We start from the raw sequence: 20,446 nt of genomic DNA, 5'->3' as shown, positions 1-20,446 counted from the left end.
AGGTGAGCAGACAGGTAATGAGCAGACAAAAAGGCAGATAAGTACCAGCTAGCATAGGCAACGGTAGAGGAGTGAGCCCAAGGTGGGAACACAGTTCACAGGGGAGCAGGCAAAATCCAAAAAATCCAAGAATCCAAACAAGGTCCACGGGAGAACAAAGAACCCAATATAAACTCACAGTCAATGCTCAGCAAGGAACAACACCATGTGTACAACAATGATCCAACACTGAACAAAGAAAAGACCAAGACTAAATACCCTAGGGGAGGTGAGATAACGAGACACAGGTGCCAACAATCAAGGGAGGACCAACAATCAAAACTCGAGGGAAAACACAGACAGGAAGTAAAAACACAAGACATACAAGGGAAGAAGAATACTACCAAAATAAACCAGGAAGTGACAATACCAAAACTACCACAGTAGGTATATTTGTTTCAACATAAACATGTCTTTTAAAAGATCCACATACCCACACATCTACATACATCATTTGGTAACATATTTTTGAGCTGCTTAGATCACGCATACAAATATAAATGTCTAAACTTTTATTAATATGGACATGCTACACATCGTTAGATTGGTTAGATTCTCCACACTTCAGTCGTTCATTTTACGGAAACCATGAGCACCAAAGTATAATTCATTCAGATTTACCGACATGGTAAACAAGAGAGACGAAAAAAAGTGTTGCCTCCCTACCTTTGAAGCCGTCATAAAGTCCGAATATGTGTCCATTCCTCGATAATTTATATTCCTTTAGTCCATAAGGGTCCACTGATCAAAAGAATCAAAATGGGTTTTCATAAAAATGAATCCAAGCTGAAATAACTATGGTAACCTTCGGCTTTCATCCTTTCTAAGGTGGGCTGCCAGTGAAGTTTTACGGTATTTCCAAATCCAAAAAGTGCAAATGACTCTCTCTGCGGCCGAGTTGGGTCAAAATGAAAATGAAATTTTCATTTTGACAGCAAAAAGCGTGGTGACATGTAAATGTAAATGCAGACTGGGGGTGCTGTTTTGCTTATTGCATTTGAATATTGTCCACTGTACAGTGGGGTATGACTTTGAAAATTAAATGTCAATCAACTGTTCCATTTTAATTTTAATATGGTCATAGAACACCCATACGAGTATGTGAATGTGAAAATTGGATTATTGCATTGTCATTTTAAGTTTTACTTAAAAAACACATACATATGTGGAAAATTACATTTTTGTTTACATGATCATTTTAATATAGTCCCCTATACACTTCCATAGGGTACGGTAGACATCTGGAGATCCAAATGTTACTGGGATCTACTCTGAACCCGGTCTTCATGAAACATAAGCGTCATAGAGGTTTGGCATGTTTGCGCATTGTGTTGTCAAATGGATTACCCGCTCTAGCGCTCATTCTTTCCTCTCCTGCGTGCATTATTTTGTGTCAGCGCAGGGCCAACAGTGGGTGTTACCATGACAACCATCTCAGTCTCAGGTGAATACCTAGCCCTAGGTTGGTCTGCAATCACAGAGCTTTTAAAAGCTCTCAGCCAGAAGATCTCGCAGTTGCCCACTGAGAGGAGGAGTTCACAGCACTCCAGATGAATCTCTGAGCCGGAGAGAGACAGAAAACAGAGAGGAAGTGAGCGCGAGAGAATATCGATGTGATAACAGGAAAGTCTGTTTAGCCCTTGGTGCAGTTGCTTCCCACCACAAGCCTTCCCTTGTCTACTTCAACTGCAACTGGTACAAAGGCAAGTTTTGCTGCATTAATGTAAGTGGCACTTTGGGACATCCCTCACCTCCTGACCACCTCCACTATTAAGGGGCAGATGAATCAAACAAAGCAAAGATTGACTGCAACACTGCTCCTAAGACACATATATCCTGGAGGACAATAAATTATAATTTTTTGAAAGCGCAAATATACAGTACAACTATTTTATTCAACAGTAGTTTGCTTCAGTTTTACACATATTAACACTAGTAGTGCAGCTCTCAAGTCAACTGTGATGGGATTTGTTGGGGGAGAAGACAGAATATTTATTTTAGTTTCCATGCTTGCAATAATTTTTCTTTTATTACATATATTACTGTCTAGTGCAGAAGCCCTCATTCCAAAATATTTTTACCTAATGGAAAATTTAGGACACCACACTGAAACTTGGCTTGGTATAAAACCTAGAGCCACAATGACACCCTTTTTATCCCAACAATTTGAGGACTGTTTGGCATCTCGTGAGGTGTGACTATGTTGTAGTGAAAAACACCTGTTAAATATATATTTTTTTATCTTTGTCACTTTGTTACTCTAGGGTATTTCTGAGAAATACACAGAGGTACACCTCCACTATTGCCTGCAAAACATCTATTGCTGATTTGCCATATGCTGTGTTATGGAATAACAGTGTTGACTTGAACGAAAGCTAATAGAAGCTAATCCTGAAAAATCTCTTGTTAACCAACAACAAGCTGGCCACAGTGATGCAGTCAGTTTTGGCTTCTGTTGCTCCTTGTTCTGCTTTCTGTATAGTAAGATATATGCCAGATAATGTGAGGCATATCATATAGTTGTGAACAGTAAAATGTAAATTATGTCCTCCATGGCCACACATATATACAGTATGTAGAGGCATAGTGAGGCAAAGGGGTAGCCAAAATGTCCTAGAGTGACTGTTTCATCTGTAATATTTTGACCAAATAAACTACAAACCATGTGATCCTGGCAGGTTTTTTGTTGGGGGTAATAGCTCCTGGTAGGGTCTTCCAGGACAAATTGGTATCAGATGAGGTACCAGAGTAAGAGCACTTCAAAGCCCTCTATGGATCAGTGTCCTTTTAAAAGGTCTGCTTGGGAAACAAGGGAGCCCTTCTGGAGCCAGACCTTATAGGCAGGTGCCTGGTGGGTAAGTTTACCCATGGGGTCAGGTTGGGGTTGGTCTACTTTGAGTGCATAGTGCAAATTAAACTCTTAAAAAACACTAGATTTCCAATCCATATATCCGACATTTGAAAATATGTCCCACTCTTTCAAAGTGATTTTCTCAAAAGTTGTCAGATTTCTTACAACAGAGCTATCTACAGCAAAATATTCCCAAAGCATTCAGGAAGGAAACCCTTCCTTTTTGAAGGATTGATAGCAGTTTTTTTGGTTCATGCTGTTTGAGGAATGGTGCCTTTCAATTTGGGTTTAGCTCCTGCTGCATACCATCCCACAGGATCTTGTTTTTCTCAAACTGTATCTGTGATATAATCCCATGTGGGATGGGCCAATTATGTGTCATGACATGGAATTAAAAAAATATTCATATTTTATTTTCATTTGTCAGAGAGAACTTGGAAGAAAAGAGGGACCCCCCCCAGTGTACATCCCATCAGGCTATCATAGAAGTGGGATTCAAACGACTACTCTAACATACAGGGACCCATGTATTTCCTTATACAGCTTCCTTTCTTTAACCAGGAAAGCTGTTAAAGAGCATGTTCTCATTTAAAGCAACAACCTGGATGGTTAGCTGACCAGATGAAAGGGAGGCAGCCACCCAGCAAAGCCTCCAACTTGTACCACTGGAGCAGTTAAATGCCTTGATCAAGGGCACATTTAAGCTAGCTTTTAAGCAAGGAAAGTGGTTCTTGTTTTAAGAACTACCTTTTAAAGCTACTCACTATCAGACACACAGTTATATTCAATAGTTTATTAATGAAGGAAAGTGTCAGTCAGGCCAAAAACTCAAATGACATATTATATTAGTGTTTAGCATCAAGATTACCTTTTTGCTACCTGTTTCTGATCTATTCTGCTGTGTAATTACTATGTGAGTTTTAGGAGAAGTAGCCTGCCCCATAGTGTAGGTTAATTAGTAAATGCAATGTGATTCATTCTCAGAGTTAGACAAGGGGTAGGATTAGGCATCTCAACAGCATTTATTTGGCAGAAAAAAAGTTAAGTATTTTACAATAGTCAGTGTACTACGGGACATGTCTATCAAGTACGTTTACATACAGCAGCATACAGCAGCACTTGTGGTTTGCCAGATTCATCACACTTGCGCAAACATATTACTGCCGATTTTCAAGTCGCATCTCATATCTACTGCAGCGAATATGATTGTTTAAGTGAGCACTACATCACAGCCACCTACGAAAAAATACATTTAATCTGCTGTTAGGTTAACACAACATGTGCACACCTACAAGAGCCAATTAGTTTGAAAACCAGTTGGGACATAACACCGGAGAGAGCAGAGGGGGCTTTCATGTAACAACAAAGCTGAGCTTGCATTGCAGTATGAAGTTCCACAAAAGGCAACATGAAAAAACAGTTTCCCACATCCAACCTACTGTGGTTATTTAACTGGCTTCAAATGAGGCTTAACGTTCACACAATTTCTCTTGACTGTCCCTCAATATTACAACATTAGTCCAACATCGTCCCAGCCTGTGGGAGTACAATAGATGCTAGCCACATTAGCCCCACAACATGCTAATGCTAAGTTCAACAGGCTAACCTGCAAAATAAACAGTAAAGCAACATAAAAATGGCAAAACATGCACATTAGTTTTAATATGCTAAAACATTTATCACGGTAATGACAGTATTGCAAAATCCAACGTGACACTTGTGACCTTGACGAAACCGGTATACCGCCCATTCTACTCCTAGCTCATCTGCAGTTTCAAAACACCAACTTCCCTCTTAATGTTAAGCCGCTGCACTCTGAGTTCATGCTGCTTCAGTCATCTCCAGTCACTTGGAGTCTGCATTTGCACTTGCACTCAAAAGAGGTGTCGAACTAATATAGCGTTCTACTGCCACTGTGTATTAGAAGTTATTTGCTGTGTTCACAATATCCGGGTGAGCATAATGCAGCATACTGTTGACTCCTGTGTCTGATAATTAAAGTAAGCTCTTCACACTCGAAGCAACTTCTTTCATTGCTGTTGTAGCAGACCAACAGTTGGTAGCTGCTCTGTGCCAGAGCCTAATACCTCCCTCTGTTGTTGTGTAACTGACGAAAATCCCTCTCAGTCACTCACACGACTAACTCTCTCATGCCCTCCTTTCCTCCTCAGTTACAGTTTGCTCACAATGGATCCTCACAAGCTTGGATTTTTGTGGCTCTGTGCACAGTTTTCACATTAGGAAAAAAAGGATTTAGTTTGAGACACTGATATACTTAATGACTACTTTGTAAGTTAAATAACTAATGATATCTGCAATTGATTCCTCCTCACTCATTTCAGGTAATTTAAAAATCACGACTTTTAAAAGAACCCATTAACTAAAGCATTATGGCTTTTTCGGCAAGCTGTTTTCTGTACTTGCAACCATATCAGATTTGTTAAAAGCTATTATCCTGTTGCAAATGGTGCTTTTCGTACAGAGACCTGTTACAGCTCCAGCTCTATTTAACAAATTCAGATCAGCATAGCGGTTGAGAGTTGCTGTGGAATTGTGGAGATGAAGCCAGGGCTCCTTAAACACAGAGTTGTGATGCAGATGTGTTGATGCAATTGGAATGCTGGATGTGCTATAATAAATGCAGGTCAAACTCCTACAGGCACCATTAAAGTTGAAAAACAAGGGAGGATCTACTCACCTGCTCTAGGAAAGCACTTTGTGACAAACCTGTTCTGTTAAAAGCCCTTTAAATATATTCAACTTGACTACGCCTACTTTACAATGACTGAAAATTGAATGCCTCTTTGATCTCCTTATCTGTAACATTGTGATGACATTTGTTTCTAAAAAGGCAATTTAAACGGAGGCTATGATCTCTAAATAACCCACATACTTATATAGATCAATTGATTTCGGAAGGCATCTTCTTCCAGTGTGCATACAGAAGACCTTATAATATTACAGTTAATCAGCTGTGTTGAAAGAAGCGCTGTCAAGCCATTGATATGTGGGACGTTTAATTAGCTTTAATGTCATTCACACTTCTCTTGCCATGGGTGTTATACTTCTAGATTCCCAAACACCCATTATCTGCTGAAACAGCATGATTTGTGCAAAGAGGGTAGAGCAGCTTGTCTCGTGCTTATTTTGTCAAAACTTGTACAACAACCAACTAAAAATTGTATTTGATTAGCTTTCCTATTATTCAAGCAAAGTTCAGATTTTTCCCTAATTACTTTATGTTGATGATTTAAGGAAAAGGAATAACATTGTTTTCTTTTTAAATAAACCAATATTGTTTTGCATAAGCCTTATGTGTGTGCAGTAAGGCCTCAGCAGCCGCTGGTGCCACATCCGTGAACCAATTTGTTCCTGTGTAACATAGGAACATAATAATAGTACTCAGAGGTCCCCTTTGATTGTTACTGCAGAAGCATACAGACCAACCCATAATTAACTCAAATATACAAAACACAACCTTATGGAACAAACATACCATACTGTGAACGTGTGAGTATGCTAAAACCAATGCAGTGGGCAAAACATAGTTGTTTTACAAGCAGCCCAATCACTACTACCTGTTTTTTTTTACACTTTATTAATCTTTTACAAATTTACAAAGAACACATAATATAAGTCATAAATACAATTAATTGACACAAGTAATAAAAACAAATAGATATTCTATGAAATTATAATTATAAAAAAACAAAATTATATTAGTGTGATATTCACAGCTGTTGTAATAATACCTAGATGTGTAACTGTATCTGTATCTGCCCTGTTCTGTTTGGTAAGGAACGTTTGGTTTGGTATGTGGCTTGTCATACAGTAATTTCAAAAGTGCAGTTTCTACCCAGAAATCTTTGTCAGTATGTTGATGGTTAACTGTTGGCTAGCAGATGCTAATCTGTTTAGCTTGTGCTATACTGTATATAGTAGTTAGCCTTGTCAGTACAGTAAGTGCAAATGATACTCCAGAGCTTGTAAACCCTCCCATAACAACCACTCTTTGGGAGCATTATGGTTTCCCAGTACATTATACACTGGATGGAAACTGTGTATCGATATTGTTTAACCCATTTGAAGTGACCCTTTGTCTTTGAAAATAGCTTCATCAAACACAAAGTGTGCAACAGCATCACCTTAATATATCTTTTACAGGATATAGCCATATAGAGTGCTTGTCATTGCGGATATGCTACCACACTCTGATTTACATATAGTATGTGCAGATATTGTTTTTTATTCTACTGATACTAGCCAATATCCTTATCCCCTGATGTGACCTTCTCCAAATGAGTCTGGGATAAGATTTAGTGTTTATTGTCTAAAGTGAAAATACAATTAAATACCTGCAGCACCTACACAATACATACATTTTCTTGACACTTACAGGCTATAAACTTGAGCCATCCCCAACATTATGTACCCAATATGCCACCACAATGTATGTTGTGCTCCAAGTGGCAACTGGATAGAAGGTTCATGTTAAATCCCAGCGGTACCTACAGACACCCACCAAAGTTCATAAGGAATCCAGCTAAGTGCATGTGTAGGCAAGTGTGAAGTCTGTAGAGATGTGGTTGTGTTGCGTGTGTCTATTGTTGGTATATTTTTGGCTTGCTTTAAAAAAAAAATCACACTTCATATGTTTTACAGTGAGGCAGCTCTATGACAAAGATATTTGCATTCTCTATATGGTAAATACCTTTAAATATGTTAAATTTAAATGTAAATGGCCATCTCTTATTGTATCAATTGAAATCAAGGATTTTTATGGCACTTTGCATCTGCCTTCCTCTTGCAGAGTTTTTCATTTTCACATATAATGGAGTTTAAATGGCTTCATTGTCTTTTCATGACAGACATAAAATGTTTTCAGTCAAGAAAACAAACTGAGAAAGAGTTGAGTGACTACAGAGATCATAGTTGAGTCCTATAGGGCAAGTATTCCCCTGAAATTGCCTAATTTCTGTACATCTGCCAAGTTTTTCATCTGCTTGCTGTGAAATCTCACTTAACTTCATATCTTGAGATAGAGAGACAGGAATGCATAAATAATACAAAAGTTACGTAAGTGATACTTTACCTATCATGCTAATGCTTTTGGAAAAGGGAAAAAATTAGGCCATTTGCCAGTTAGTGGCTCATACTCTGGCTTAACAAACCCGGTGCAGGGTTGTGTAGAACACACACATGCATATTAATGCCTATGTGCATTTTTTTTTTTTTTTATGTGGTAGAAAACCAGACACCAGGGAAAAATGGTGATTGCTAGATTGCACTGCAAAATGTTCAGGATCATTTTCAATGAAGTGTGAAATGCTCTTAAAAGCATATTTTCCCTCATTTCCTGGGTGGTCACCTGCCTCATACTGCAGGTAACACGAGCTGTCACAACACGGTTACACTGTGACTGTTCTCACTCAAGCTGTCTCTCCTCTTATGTGGATGCTACATGGCTGCAGATGGCCTATCTCACAGCGGCATTAATCAACAAGCGCACAGCTCTTCCCCACCCACCTGCCACGAGAGGCGGTTTAATGTGAAATTAGCATGACCTAATTGATGTGCACTTCCTTGTTGCTGTCTGTACAAGGACCCGTGCTTCGGTGGTTGTGTGCTTCACAGTGTAAAGGCTGTGACGGCGAACACCACTTACACACAGCTTGTTTGTCTCTCTCTGCCTCAGCCTCCGTCTTCGTCCTCTCTGCTCTCTGCTCTTTGGCTCACACACACACACACACACACACACACACACACCTCCTCCATTCACCCCCCTCTTCTCCTCTCATCTTCCAACTCCCCATCTCTCTTCCGTGGTATTTGCATCTCTCACACTCCAGTCCCTCAAACCCCCCACCCATCTGCTTGCTGATACGGTGATACCGCAAGTCTGACTTAATAAAGCTTGAAGTACGTGTTGTCATTCCAACTGTCGATCATTATAATTATTCATAGATGGAACAGAGATTGGAGTGGGAGGCGAGGTCTCAGAGCAGCAGCACAATAGTACAGCACAACGGAGGTGTTTTCGCTGCGTGGAAAGGAAAAAGGTTGGCCTGTGCACGATTCAGCATTTTTGGAACTCAAAATACCGCGTGAATATATATAAGCAATGTGTCATCTGCAAGTTTCTAGTTAGTCAGTCATGTGAGGCCCAAGTTTGTCATCCAGATACCTGATTCACCCAGTCATATACTTTGAATGAACAGGGCTGGATGATCATGTACTGTAGCTGTTGGTTTTCAACATTATGTGATTATATCTCAATTCAACTATTTAAAGGAATATTTTGCCCTAAGTTTTGCAGATCTTGTCTGATCTAGTCTGTGCTGTGTAGTGCTCTATGTAGTACATAAAACTATAGTTATTTGGATGCCCCTCATATTACAGTTAAGCTGGTGATCTCCTGCTGCGATAACCCCTCTCACAGAGCCTACATGTACCAGAAAGCATTGCCTGTTAGATTCTTAATGGTAATCCCTCAGACCAGCCCAGCATACATGTTGGTGTAAGCTTCTTAGCATGCACGCCTTTTGAAAGGAAGTGTTTAACATCCCTAACGAATGTGAAATGAGCTTTGCCTCTACTGTTGCAAAAGGAATCAACAGAACAGTGGCTATTTTTGTGCAGATAGAATGATGCAGGTGAAGTTATGAACATCCTTGTGTAAGTTTGGCTAACAAGCTAGCCTCAGCAGTAATGCTAGCCATCTAATCACAACAAATAATACTGTAAAGCTGACTATGAATGGGTATTATATCACTTCACTATACTGAGCACTCAGAGCTACAAGATACGTGAGCAGGGTTAAGTAGTTGCCCAAATCAAAAAATAAGGACTGTTTAAAATATTCCAAATATGGAATCTGTCATGTTTAGTTTCCCAGGAAATTAGAACCCAAACAAGCAGACTCGGAGGAGAGAGAGGGTTAGTGAATAACACACAGTTTTACTGGATGTTAAGGAGGTGTGGGGAAGAGTCCAATTGATCCGGCTTGGCTTAGTGGTAGTGTGGTTGGAGAGAGGGGTTTTGAGAGTGGAGGAGAAAGTCCAGCACAGGGAAGGGGAGACAACACAGGCAAAACACGGGGAGCCTAGCAGGATTATGACAGAATCACCATCATTTACTTACTTTTTACTTTTACTCTGAAAAATAAATCTTATCTTATAACATATTATATAGCTGTTTGTGTACAAATAGATTAAAGTTACAGATGCACTGAATCAGTAGTCAGCTGTTCCCCTGTTCCTGTTGGCATTGGTAGTTTCTTTGGTTTATCCTTGAGGAAAGTTTTAAGCAATCTGCTGGCAATACATTCTCGCTGGTGTTGCCAAAACAGTCCATGGTGAAAGTCAGTGCAGCATAGTGACTCCATTTGGTTTGAAACTGGACCATAAATACCACCAGATGGCTAATGGCAGCTCTGTCAGCGATGTTGCCCCTGTTGCTGTCCATGCAGGAGCTCTATGTATATCTCAATGTTTGACTGTTTTTAGGAAATATGTGTATTAAATATACACATGTAGTTATATAATAATAATAATAATAATAATACCTAATTTATATAATCTCCTTGTAGTTCCACAATCCACCAATGTCACAATAATCTTGGCTGAAGTACACGAGGCTGCTTCAGTTGGCTACAGCAATATGGAGTACATTGGTAAGTAGCCTGCTGTACGTGTTATAGATATCCCATCTTTATGACAAACACATCGAAATGGGGATTTTTGAATTCAGAGCATCTTTCTTCAAGAATATTGGTGTGGACTGGAATTGTTGTACACAGCCTGTCTGCTACAGGTATGAATTCAAGCCAGTTAGTTGTTTGGTTATGTCTCAGATCATGCATCCAGGTCCACCTGAGAGAGAGTACTGACATCACAAGTAACACAATAAGCTCCTTTTCAATCCCCCTTTTTGTTGCATCTGAGTGTTTATTTGCTTCCTCTTTGGTTAGTCTTTCCAAAAAACCTTTCTCTCATGTTCTCTCTTATTTGCTTTTTCTTCTCTACAAATTCAGCCTTTTTATTTCTGTTTATCTACATGACATGTTCCATTAACAGTGTTTCAACACAGGCCAAGGTGAAGTGCTCTTTTGCAGAATATTAAAATAGTAAACGAACACCTATGAAATTAATTAGCTTTGGCACACAGGGAAGCATCAGTAAGACACAGTAAGCTACCAGCTTGAGATACTTCAAAAGCAAAAATCCATTTCACAATGGCAAATGTTGTGGATTGGGTTTTTTTTTTCTGTCAAACTAACGATTCTTACCCTTAATCTAAATATTTGTCTATATTAATAGGTAATTGCAGGCCTCGCTGAAAGAGCGATGCAACTGAGAAGAGCAAACCATCAATTAGTCTTTTAGACAAGGGGTCGAATTGTCCTTAACATTTTTTTTTTTTCATCATAGACAGCACGGCCAGCATCATTGCTAGGCGACGGCGTTTCAACCACCTGACCCAAGAGCTGTACGAGCTGCCCATTGTGGTGTGGGATGGTGGGGAGCCATCACTGAGTGGCACCAGCACCTTGACCCTGCGGGTGTGCCCATGCCAACGCCACGGCAGGATCCGGATGTGCCAAGGCGAGGCGTTCCTCTCCTCAGCGGGTCTCAGCACGGGGGCTCTGATTGCCATCCTGCTGTGCATCGTCATCCTGCTGGGTAAGTTGGGACAGCCGCTGTAGGGACTGCAGCAGGGGGGAGCTGCCCGGGGGCAAATATCCTGAGGCCATGGATGGAGGAGATGAACCATAGAGGAGTAAGGAAGGGTGGAAGGCTTTGAAAGGGTCTGACAAGGGCAGAGAAGGAGAGAGGGATGAATAGACGTGAGGACACAGGTAGAATCCAGAATGAGGGTAGAAAGAGTTGGAGAGGGCAGGGGTGGAAGAAAAAGAAAAGGATATGAAGGACAGAATAGAATGAGGACACAGAGAGGAGGCTGGAGGAGAGGTGACTAGAAAAGGAGATGGTGAGGACAGCAAAGAAGAGGGGAATGGATATTTAAAGTTGGGGTATGCGATTCTAATCCAGTGCGCGTCTTTGTCAAATTGAGCAAATATCTTTTCACGGTCAGCTAGCCGTCCGTTCTGTGTGTGCGCTGAAAAAAAAATCCAGTGTTTGTACACAGCCCTGGCTCTGTAAACAAATAATGTGGCTCGGACTGAGCCACACAACACTATTCCAGCCATTAATTGTGTGTCAGGTAATGTTAAATTACTTGCCCACGGACATTCAGCTTACTTTCTAGTTTGCCAAGATATACTGTTTTTATGATGTTAGCTATAGTAGCGGGAGACTTGAGAGTATCACAATCTCGTCCTCTCTGGCTGTTAGCTTCGCAGCAGCAACTGTAGCAACAGTTTGCTAACCCACAACCTAATTAGTGTTAGTTACATTACTTGCTGTGTTGTTCACTCTATATCGTGCTATTAGTTATGGTACTGGATTTCCTTTAAGGCTCAGTGTGATTTAGAGAGGAGTTGTATACAACTGAAAGAATACTGAAATAGAGGTGAACTTGAGTAAGAGAGCAGTGAGGATTAATGTTCAGGCAGGCAGCTCAAATCAGAAAATTAGATTAGACCTAAATCACATTTGCTGACAATTTGAAATTTAATTCAGATCTTCTCTCTTACTATGCAACTGAATCTTCTTCCCCATCACTCCCTGCCTGGCACATGTTTGACATTGCATGTTGTGATTAGAAGAGCAGAGGACAAGCATGGAGGAATGTGGTGACAGCCAACATAGATACAACTCTTGTTGATTTCATGTGTGACGGAGAACATATGTGCACCATGAATATACAACAGCATCAGAAATACAGTAAAAAAAAATAAACAGGGCTACATCCATGTTACCGGCTCAATGCAGCAGCCAGAAAACATGTCATCAGTCAATGAGTATGCGTGCCTTGTTACTATAGCAACCGGTCTTCGCAGTGACAGCAAATGATTATATATAAACTTGCAAATATGATCTTGTCACTTGGAATGTGGATAGTCAGCTTTGTCTGTCTGAAAATGTCTGAAAAAGTCAACACTCTGGTCAGCCAAATTTGGGGTGTGAGAGATGTCAAAGACCAATTTCTTCCTCTGCAAAGCAAACTGCAGTAGGACATGATTAGACAAAACTGTCTAATAACGCAGCTTCACCAATTCTGTTCTCCCCTACTCTCTTCAGTGATTGTCTGTGGACATTAGTGCGTGAAGGTTATGCATATTCATCCTGGCTGTCTTCCTCCTCTATGCCAAAGCCTCTGGCTGAGGCGAACAAAAGGCCATCACCACTGTTTGGAGCAAACGCTTGAGTGAGAGACACACGCTGAATCCCTAATCATCAGCACAAGGCAGATACTAGTTAGGATGGAGAGAGAGAAAGAGAAACAGGGAGAGACAGGAACTGATCACACCTTTTTTCTTTTTTTGTTTGACCTGTGTTGCATTTTGGGTTCACACTTTCCAGTTACAAGTGAAGTGTCTCACACATAGCTCAGCTACTGGACAGAGGTTTGGTGGGTCCATCACCCCAAGAGATTTGACATTTTGTCAGTGGGTTGCAGTCAAAATAAATCAGATTACACTCCATTTAACTCCATTCATTTGACTTGCCTGCACCATTTTTCATAATTCACCATCTCTGGTGTTCTTACCACAATGAAGAAATGCTGAATGTGGTTGTCCTGGTGGAATAGTGGTCTAAGACGCATGCTAATTAACTGAAGTATCCCAATTTAAATCCCACTGGGGACTTTTGTTGCATGTTATGCACCTCTCTCTCCCTATGCTATTTGTCTCTCTGTACTGTAAGGCTTAGTATCGAACCTCAGTACTTATTGGCCCCATTTACACCTGGTATTAAGATGTGATATCTGGATACATTATCTGTATAATGACATCCATTCCAAAAAAGTTCTCATTATCTTGACTCTGCTCTCTTTGTAATCTGATCTCAATATGCAAAGAAAGGAAAGCAATGCCATGGACAGGCTTCATTTATTTTTAAATCACTTTCTGCGAGGAACTTGCTAGTTATTGCTACTACTTATAGCTTTTGCCTGGCTTGCTTAAGCTAGTGGGGAGAGGCGAAGTTCTTTCAACTGGATGGGTTTTGTAAAGAATGTGGTCATACAGATTGAATTTACACCTCCAAGTGGTCTGGCCAATCCAATCACATTCTGATTACAATGCGTCCTGCGTGCATTTACACCTGCATTAATGTTTGTTAATTTTTTAAACATGTTAGTATTTCTAGCTCTGTTTTTTCTTATCCAGATAGGAAATTCAGATGCTGATCACATGTTAATCCCAGGTGTAAACGGGGACATAGAGTAGCCTACTGACTGAAATTAGAGAACAGAGAAGTGTCAGTTATCAAAAGTTGATATGGAATGCTTGGACTCTTAGGCTTGATTACTTATTCTTTGATCATCTATTTCCTGATCTAAAGAAAACTTTTATAACTGGGGCGCCCCGATGGCTCACCTGATAGAGCGCATACTACTAAGGCTGACTCCTTACTGCAGCTGCCCAGGTTAGATATTATTTAATGTGAGCTACTGTAGGGGTGAGCGAGAGGCCTTACTACACAGGGTGTAGTGAAAGAGTGCCAAGCTGGTTTTAGAAATGTAGACTAAAGTTGATTGGTTGACAAAAGTGGTAGAGCCAACGCATCAATATCTATATCACTGACATAGACATGGCTCACACTTTTGATTTGTGCTTGTCATTGTGATTTGTTTATGTCTGATTGTTTTCCATCTGTCTGATTAATGTCCATGTTTCATTGCTGTGCTCTCTAATTAGCCATCCTAATTAAGCCTGCAGCAAACCAGAAAGGGATACAAACTATCTCTGAGCTGACTCAGTTGATAATGGCCATTGCACATGACTTTAATAATCTGAAATATTCATAAGTAGACCATTGTTAGATTTCACTATTTTAGTTTCAAAGGAAATGGTACAGTATTACAGTACTAATTGGGTTAAAAAAAATACAACCATCAGAATCAGAAATACTTTATTGATCCCCGAGGGGATCACTAAACTAACCTGCTTAATGTAGAATGAACTCAAGTGAAGACTGAAAAAATATTTATACTAATGGCAATTGTAATGCCATGTCTTTGGTCAAATTTAACATTTATTGTTAATTTGAGGATCTTATTTTATATAATGATCCTTAGCAGTTCCTTCTCATTCCAGTGCCACAGCAGGATAGGAATATAATACTAATATATTCCTATCCACTCATGAACTGTGGAAAGTGCAGTCTGGTGTATGATGGTAAATAATAAAAGGTGCATTAACATGGGTAACATTTTTATTTTTCATTATTTCCTAGTTCTGCACAGTGATTGACCCACCTCACCCCACACACTCTCACATCCTTGCATTGTTGCTTTAAACAAGTCGAGTGATAAGCACTGTCCCACCAAATTGCATTTTTCACCCTCTCTAACCATGCTTGGGCAATGCCACTGAACCAGGAGGAGTGAAGTGAATGTGGTTTCTTTGCATAGTGTAATCACATGCAGGTTGGGGGACATTTCATTAAAAACGCAAGCAAGGAACTGCACTGAACAATGAAATATTTGTAGATAGATGAATCTGTGCATAATTACTTTAGTCATAAGGTGTCTTAGGTTACAGTCAAACAGTTTTTAGTCCATATTGGAAAAGTTTACTTTGTTACATTTTACATTCAGTTTCACATTATCCAACTGCAACTCAATCATGGCTTGTGAAAAATGTTTTAAGAGAGTTTATTCCAGGCCCTGCAGTTAAAACAAAAGGAAAAAGACCTAAAAAAATAGCTTTAGGAGTATGAATCCAAACTATATGTTAATTAATTTTATTATTTTAGGCTCCAAGCTCCATAACTACTGGTTATTAGATGTCAATACCTGTCTGCTCATACCCAGGGCTGGATTATCAGCTGGCAAAGTGGGCAAATGCCCAAGGATGTCAGACCCACCTGATCAACAAGTCCTCCAAACCTACAACTTATGTCATGTGAGTTATGCCGTTAAACACCTGGTTAACATTGTGAAACGGTCGCAGTTTGGTTAGGTTTAGGTAAAAAAAACTACTTGGTTAGGCTCAGGAAAAGATCATGGTTTGGGTTAAAATAAGTACATTATGTAAGTTACGCAACTAACCTAAGTTAAGTATGTTACGCAAGTCATGTAAGTCACGTATCTAACGTAAGTTAAGTTACATAAGTCACATACATAATGTTATGTAACTTTAAATAAGTCAACTTTTGACTTTTGCTTTCCCACGGGACACAAACCCCGGCCTACTGGGTGAAAGTCCTTTGTTTGTTTGTGCCATCCATCCACGGCACCACCTCCAAAAGCAGACTTTCTAGCTCTTTATACTACTTCACCTGACTTCCTGGTTTGCTCCCGTCATAATTACGAAATAATTCATGGGTCATAATAAGCTTTTCTACTTTGTATGAGGTAACTTGATTAATTGGTTTTTGGGGTGAATATGCACCAATACTGCAAAAAATCATCAGACATTATAAGCATTACGGTATATCATTACACACATTATAATTACCTGTCCACCTGTCTTGTACAGAGGCCCATTGTCAAAAAAATGCTGGCCCTGCATTAAAAAATGCAAGGGTTTGCGTTGGTCGGATTGTGTTGTTTCAGTGCATGTGAGATGAGAAAATACGATCCTGGAAGGCCAGTTAAAAGAGTAATACCCCCTAAAAATCTTGTCTTTGCTGACCACCAGTGGTTTAACTTCTCACCTTGATGCAGTGATGTACCGGACCCTGTGACATTGGTTGGGTGTGGTTACAAGTGCAACAGAGCACACTTCTGACCACACCCAACCACACTCAGTCACGTAGGGTGTGTTCGGAGGTGAAACAGATTTCTCATTTTTGTCCCGGGGGCTCCCTGGCGAGTTAATCTGTCCATGATTACACCCATAAAATGGGAATTTCTTGTACTGTAGTTGGTTCAGGTTGTAGTTATGACAAAACCTGGAAGAGGTTTTGGTCCACTTATTCATTACTATTACAGTAGGAATAGGATTATTTTCACCTGCCCAGGTGAACTGAAGTAGTAAAGGCTCCAGTGTTGGACTAAACAACTCAAGACTGGTGTCAACGCACCTTTAGTCTAAGTCTACTCTGAGGTTTAAATCATCTCTTTGAAATTGCTTCATAGTCTGTCTACAGAATGCCATTGTCACCAAAATATGTATACAAAAAATGTACTGCTTGAGTAAATATAGTAGATTAGCCAAATGCATCACTGCATCCTTGACGTTATGAAAGCTGAAACCTCTACCTCCTCTTAATCCACCACCACCTTCCTTTCTCTCTGTCGAGCATATAACAGTTTAATGTAGAATGCCAAGATGCCGAAAACATTTGTCAACTTTAAAAAGAAAGTTTTTTCATCAGTTGGATTTCCCTTTTTGTTCCTTTGAACCTTTATGTTTTTCCTCCTGCTAATATTCAGTGTAATTAGATAGTAAAGCAAAGATGCCTCTGCAGGAACACTGATCTAGCTCTCTCGTCTCTGCTAATGTAGCATAATGAACTCCTTTTAGATATTGCGCTGCTGTAAAAATGTACTTCCCTGGCTGATGCCATTTTATTAAATAGATGTTAGTGTTAACATCTTCCAGAGAGATCATCATTAACCCAAAGAAGTATAGCTCTCATTAGTTGTAGGAACAAGTTCCAAGCTGTAGCATGTCATGACTTCATTAACAGTTGGAAAAGATATTTCACACTGTATGCTACTTATGTGCAGAGACATTTTGCAACATTGTGTTATATTGGCACAACTGGCTCATTCTTTCTATTACAGGCTTCACCTAAAACTAAAAGATGATCACATGAGACATACCTCCATATACTGACACATGTTAATTTTCTATTTACATGATGTATTGCATTTTGGCTGGATTGAGGTGAATTAGCTCCACAGATGATGATGATGTGTATATTGTCATCATCTCAATAGCTTGCATTCAAAGTATCATCACAGCCATTGCTAACATGGGCTAATTCGTATTATTGATTTACAACTCAGTGCTTGGTCAGTTTTGGTGTCGTGATGGAAAAATCTGATAAAATCGTCTTGTGTAACTTGGTTGGCTGTTTACGAACCACAACATGTTTGTCTGTCATGAGCTATGAATTAACAAACACAGGCACACAGGGATTGGTATTAGCATAAAAACATGGCTGAGCATTGTAACCACATTCAGCTGTTCTATTATATGATGTTGTTCTTCTGAGAAAAGCTATTTTCTTTCTGTCTGACTTTTGTCTACAACTATTAAATATGTCAGTTTATTGTATGAAGTTATTTCCCCAGTTGTACTTAGTATTTATTGTTACATAAGGGAGTATTATCCTCAGCACCTCTCAATTTCTTTTTGGAAATGTAAGCATTGATACAAAAAAAAATTCTTGTTCCATCTTGCAGCCATCGTGGTTCTCTTCATCACACTGAGACGAAGCAAGAAAGAGCCCCTTATCATCTCCGAAGAGGACATCCGAGAGAATGTGGTCACCTACGACGACGAGGGCGGAGGCGAGGAGGACACCGAGGCCTTTGACATCATCGCCCTTCGTAACCCAGCTGCCGCTGAAGAGCTCAAGTTCCGACGGGACATTCGCCCAGAGGCAAGGCAACACTGCGGCCTGCTCCGCAGCCGCCGAAGCCCGTCAGTGGAGCTGGACGAGGTGGATGTGCACGAGTTCATCAAGCAGAGACTGGTGGAGGCCGACATGGACACCAGTGTGCCGCCCTACGACTCCCTCCAGACCTACGCTTACGAGGGCCAGGGCTCACCCACAGGATCCATCAGCCCTTTAGACTCTCCTGGCACGCAGTCAGAGCAGGATTATAACTACCTGGACGACTGGGGGGCTGAGTTCCAGAAACTGGCAGAACTCTATGGAGAGGCAGATTCAGATGTGACCACCTAGTCTGTGATTTCACTCCTGTTCAAACTAAATCTGTTTGAAATCCGTTTTCAAAATTTCATTGAACAATATAGACAAGCAGAGATGCTTTCAAACTGTTCCAGTGGTTTTCAACTTCAACTGTTGAACTAAAAAGACTTCTGTATTTTTTTTGCATTTTTTTTTCTCCTTTGTCGCTTTGGATCATGGGTCGTTCATTTGGAAGTATTACATCAGATTTTGAGATGGAAGAATAACAATATGGGGAAAAAGGAAAATGATATTTTCCTTGGTGTATATTTTTTATTGCTCAATAAAGTCCTGAAATCCATATGAGTGGATGTGAAAAAATTGTACATTTGTCTTCTTCCTCCAAGAATGGATATACAGTACAGAATGCAGTTAAGTTTATCATGATAGGAGGCATTACCAAAGGTGTTCATGATTCACCACACAGAGAGTGATGCTGAGCCAGCCATATGCACAATGACACCTTCAGTCAAATGAGCTTACAATATGTTTTGTGTAATTTATTCCATGCTGCCATTATCTGTGAATCACTCATTAAAATCAGTCATATATGGGAATATATGTAAATTTTTCCAAGCTTCTTTTATATCAACTTTAGAGTGGCAAGGTAATACAGAATGACTTTTATAAAATGCAACTTTAAGTGGATAATGTTGTCACAACTAGCATCTTTAATATATACAGCATTATAGTTATCAATTAAGGTGAATGTATTTAATCCAAAGCGAACAATGAATGCGATTGACTTTTTCCCAAAGCCACAATCTTTTAGCTAATGCTTAAACCTGTGATCCCATCAAGATATGCAGTAAATACATTTTGCTGACTGATTTTCTGGAGCCACAGGACCCAAAAATGCAACCTTGGTATCCTGTTATGTCTCTGGTCACCTGGCATATTTAAGTCTAATATTCATTCTCCTTTTAGGTTTTGGTCTCTACCACCTCCTGAGGGAAATATCGTGCTCTGTAGCTGCTAAATTTTCCATTATGTTCACCAGCTAGTTGCTAACTTTGTCAGTCTGTCATTTGGTGCTGAAAAGTCAGTATACAGTGGGTTTTAATAGCTCTTTTATTAAAAACAGTTGCCTGAAACGAGAACAATAAGAGTGAACCAAAACTGCAAAGATGTAGGCCATAATACCAAAACAATGGGCTGAAAGATGTTATAAAGCTCTGTTGAACTGAGGGAAACTGCAGAGTCAGGTGATATTCTGTGGTTTCATTACTACGAGCAAACCTTTTTTACCTTTTTTTAAGTATACATGTTGTTAATATAAAAATATTTAAATTTAAATATTTTTAAATTTGTTGAGTGATTTGTTTCAAAGAGTCTTAATTCTTTGGTACATGCCAAGTAAAACATGAACATTCATTGTCACATTTGAATTGACATGTTTTCTTGTCTGTGTGAAATAGTGAAATCTTGCCTTGTCTAAGAAATCTTGAGATGTCCCATTCAAAGTATCATAACGTGACATCTTTATGATACTTTATATGACATTAAATGGAAGGAACTTCACCATCCCTTACATCCATCAGGGAACAAAGAATCATCT

General features: G+C 39.7%; 1 protein-coding gene across 3 annotated transcripts in view; it reads left to right on the top strand.

Moving 5' to 3' along the window:
- The window catches only part of LOC122866952 (cadherin-18), an 88,499-nt gene extending 68,376 nt beyond the window's left edge, over window positions 1-20,123 (top strand). Inside the window, exons 1-3 of one of the 3 annotated variants that reach the window (XM_044177245.1) lie at window positions 10,475-10,562; window positions 11,320-11,571; window positions 18,377-20,123. In XM_044177245.1, the coding sequence (XP_044033180.1) occupies window positions 10,550-10,562; window positions 11,320-11,571; window positions 18,377-18,882 (771 nt within the window). In that variant the 5' untranslated portion in view covers window positions 10,475-10,549 and the 3' untranslated portion in view covers window positions 18,883-20,123. Of the gene's footprint in view, window positions 1-1,441; window positions 2,219-10,474; window positions 10,563-11,319; window positions 11,572-18,376 lie in introns of those variants that run through there. The other 2 variants (XM_044177242.1, XM_044177243.1) reach the window with 2 other exon arrangements.
- The last annotated feature ends 323 nt before the right edge of the window (window positions 20,124-20,446 follow it).

This window comes from Siniperca chuatsi, linkage group LG19 (genome assembly GCF_020085105.1).
Source record: "Siniperca chuatsi isolate FFG_IHB_CAS linkage group LG19, ASM2008510v1, whole genome shotgun sequence".
NCBI classification, from domain to species: domain Eukaryota; kingdom Metazoa; phylum Chordata; class Actinopteri; order Centrarchiformes; family Sinipercidae; genus Siniperca; species Siniperca chuatsi.
This window is presented reverse-complemented; position numbering and strand designations above follow the sequence as displayed.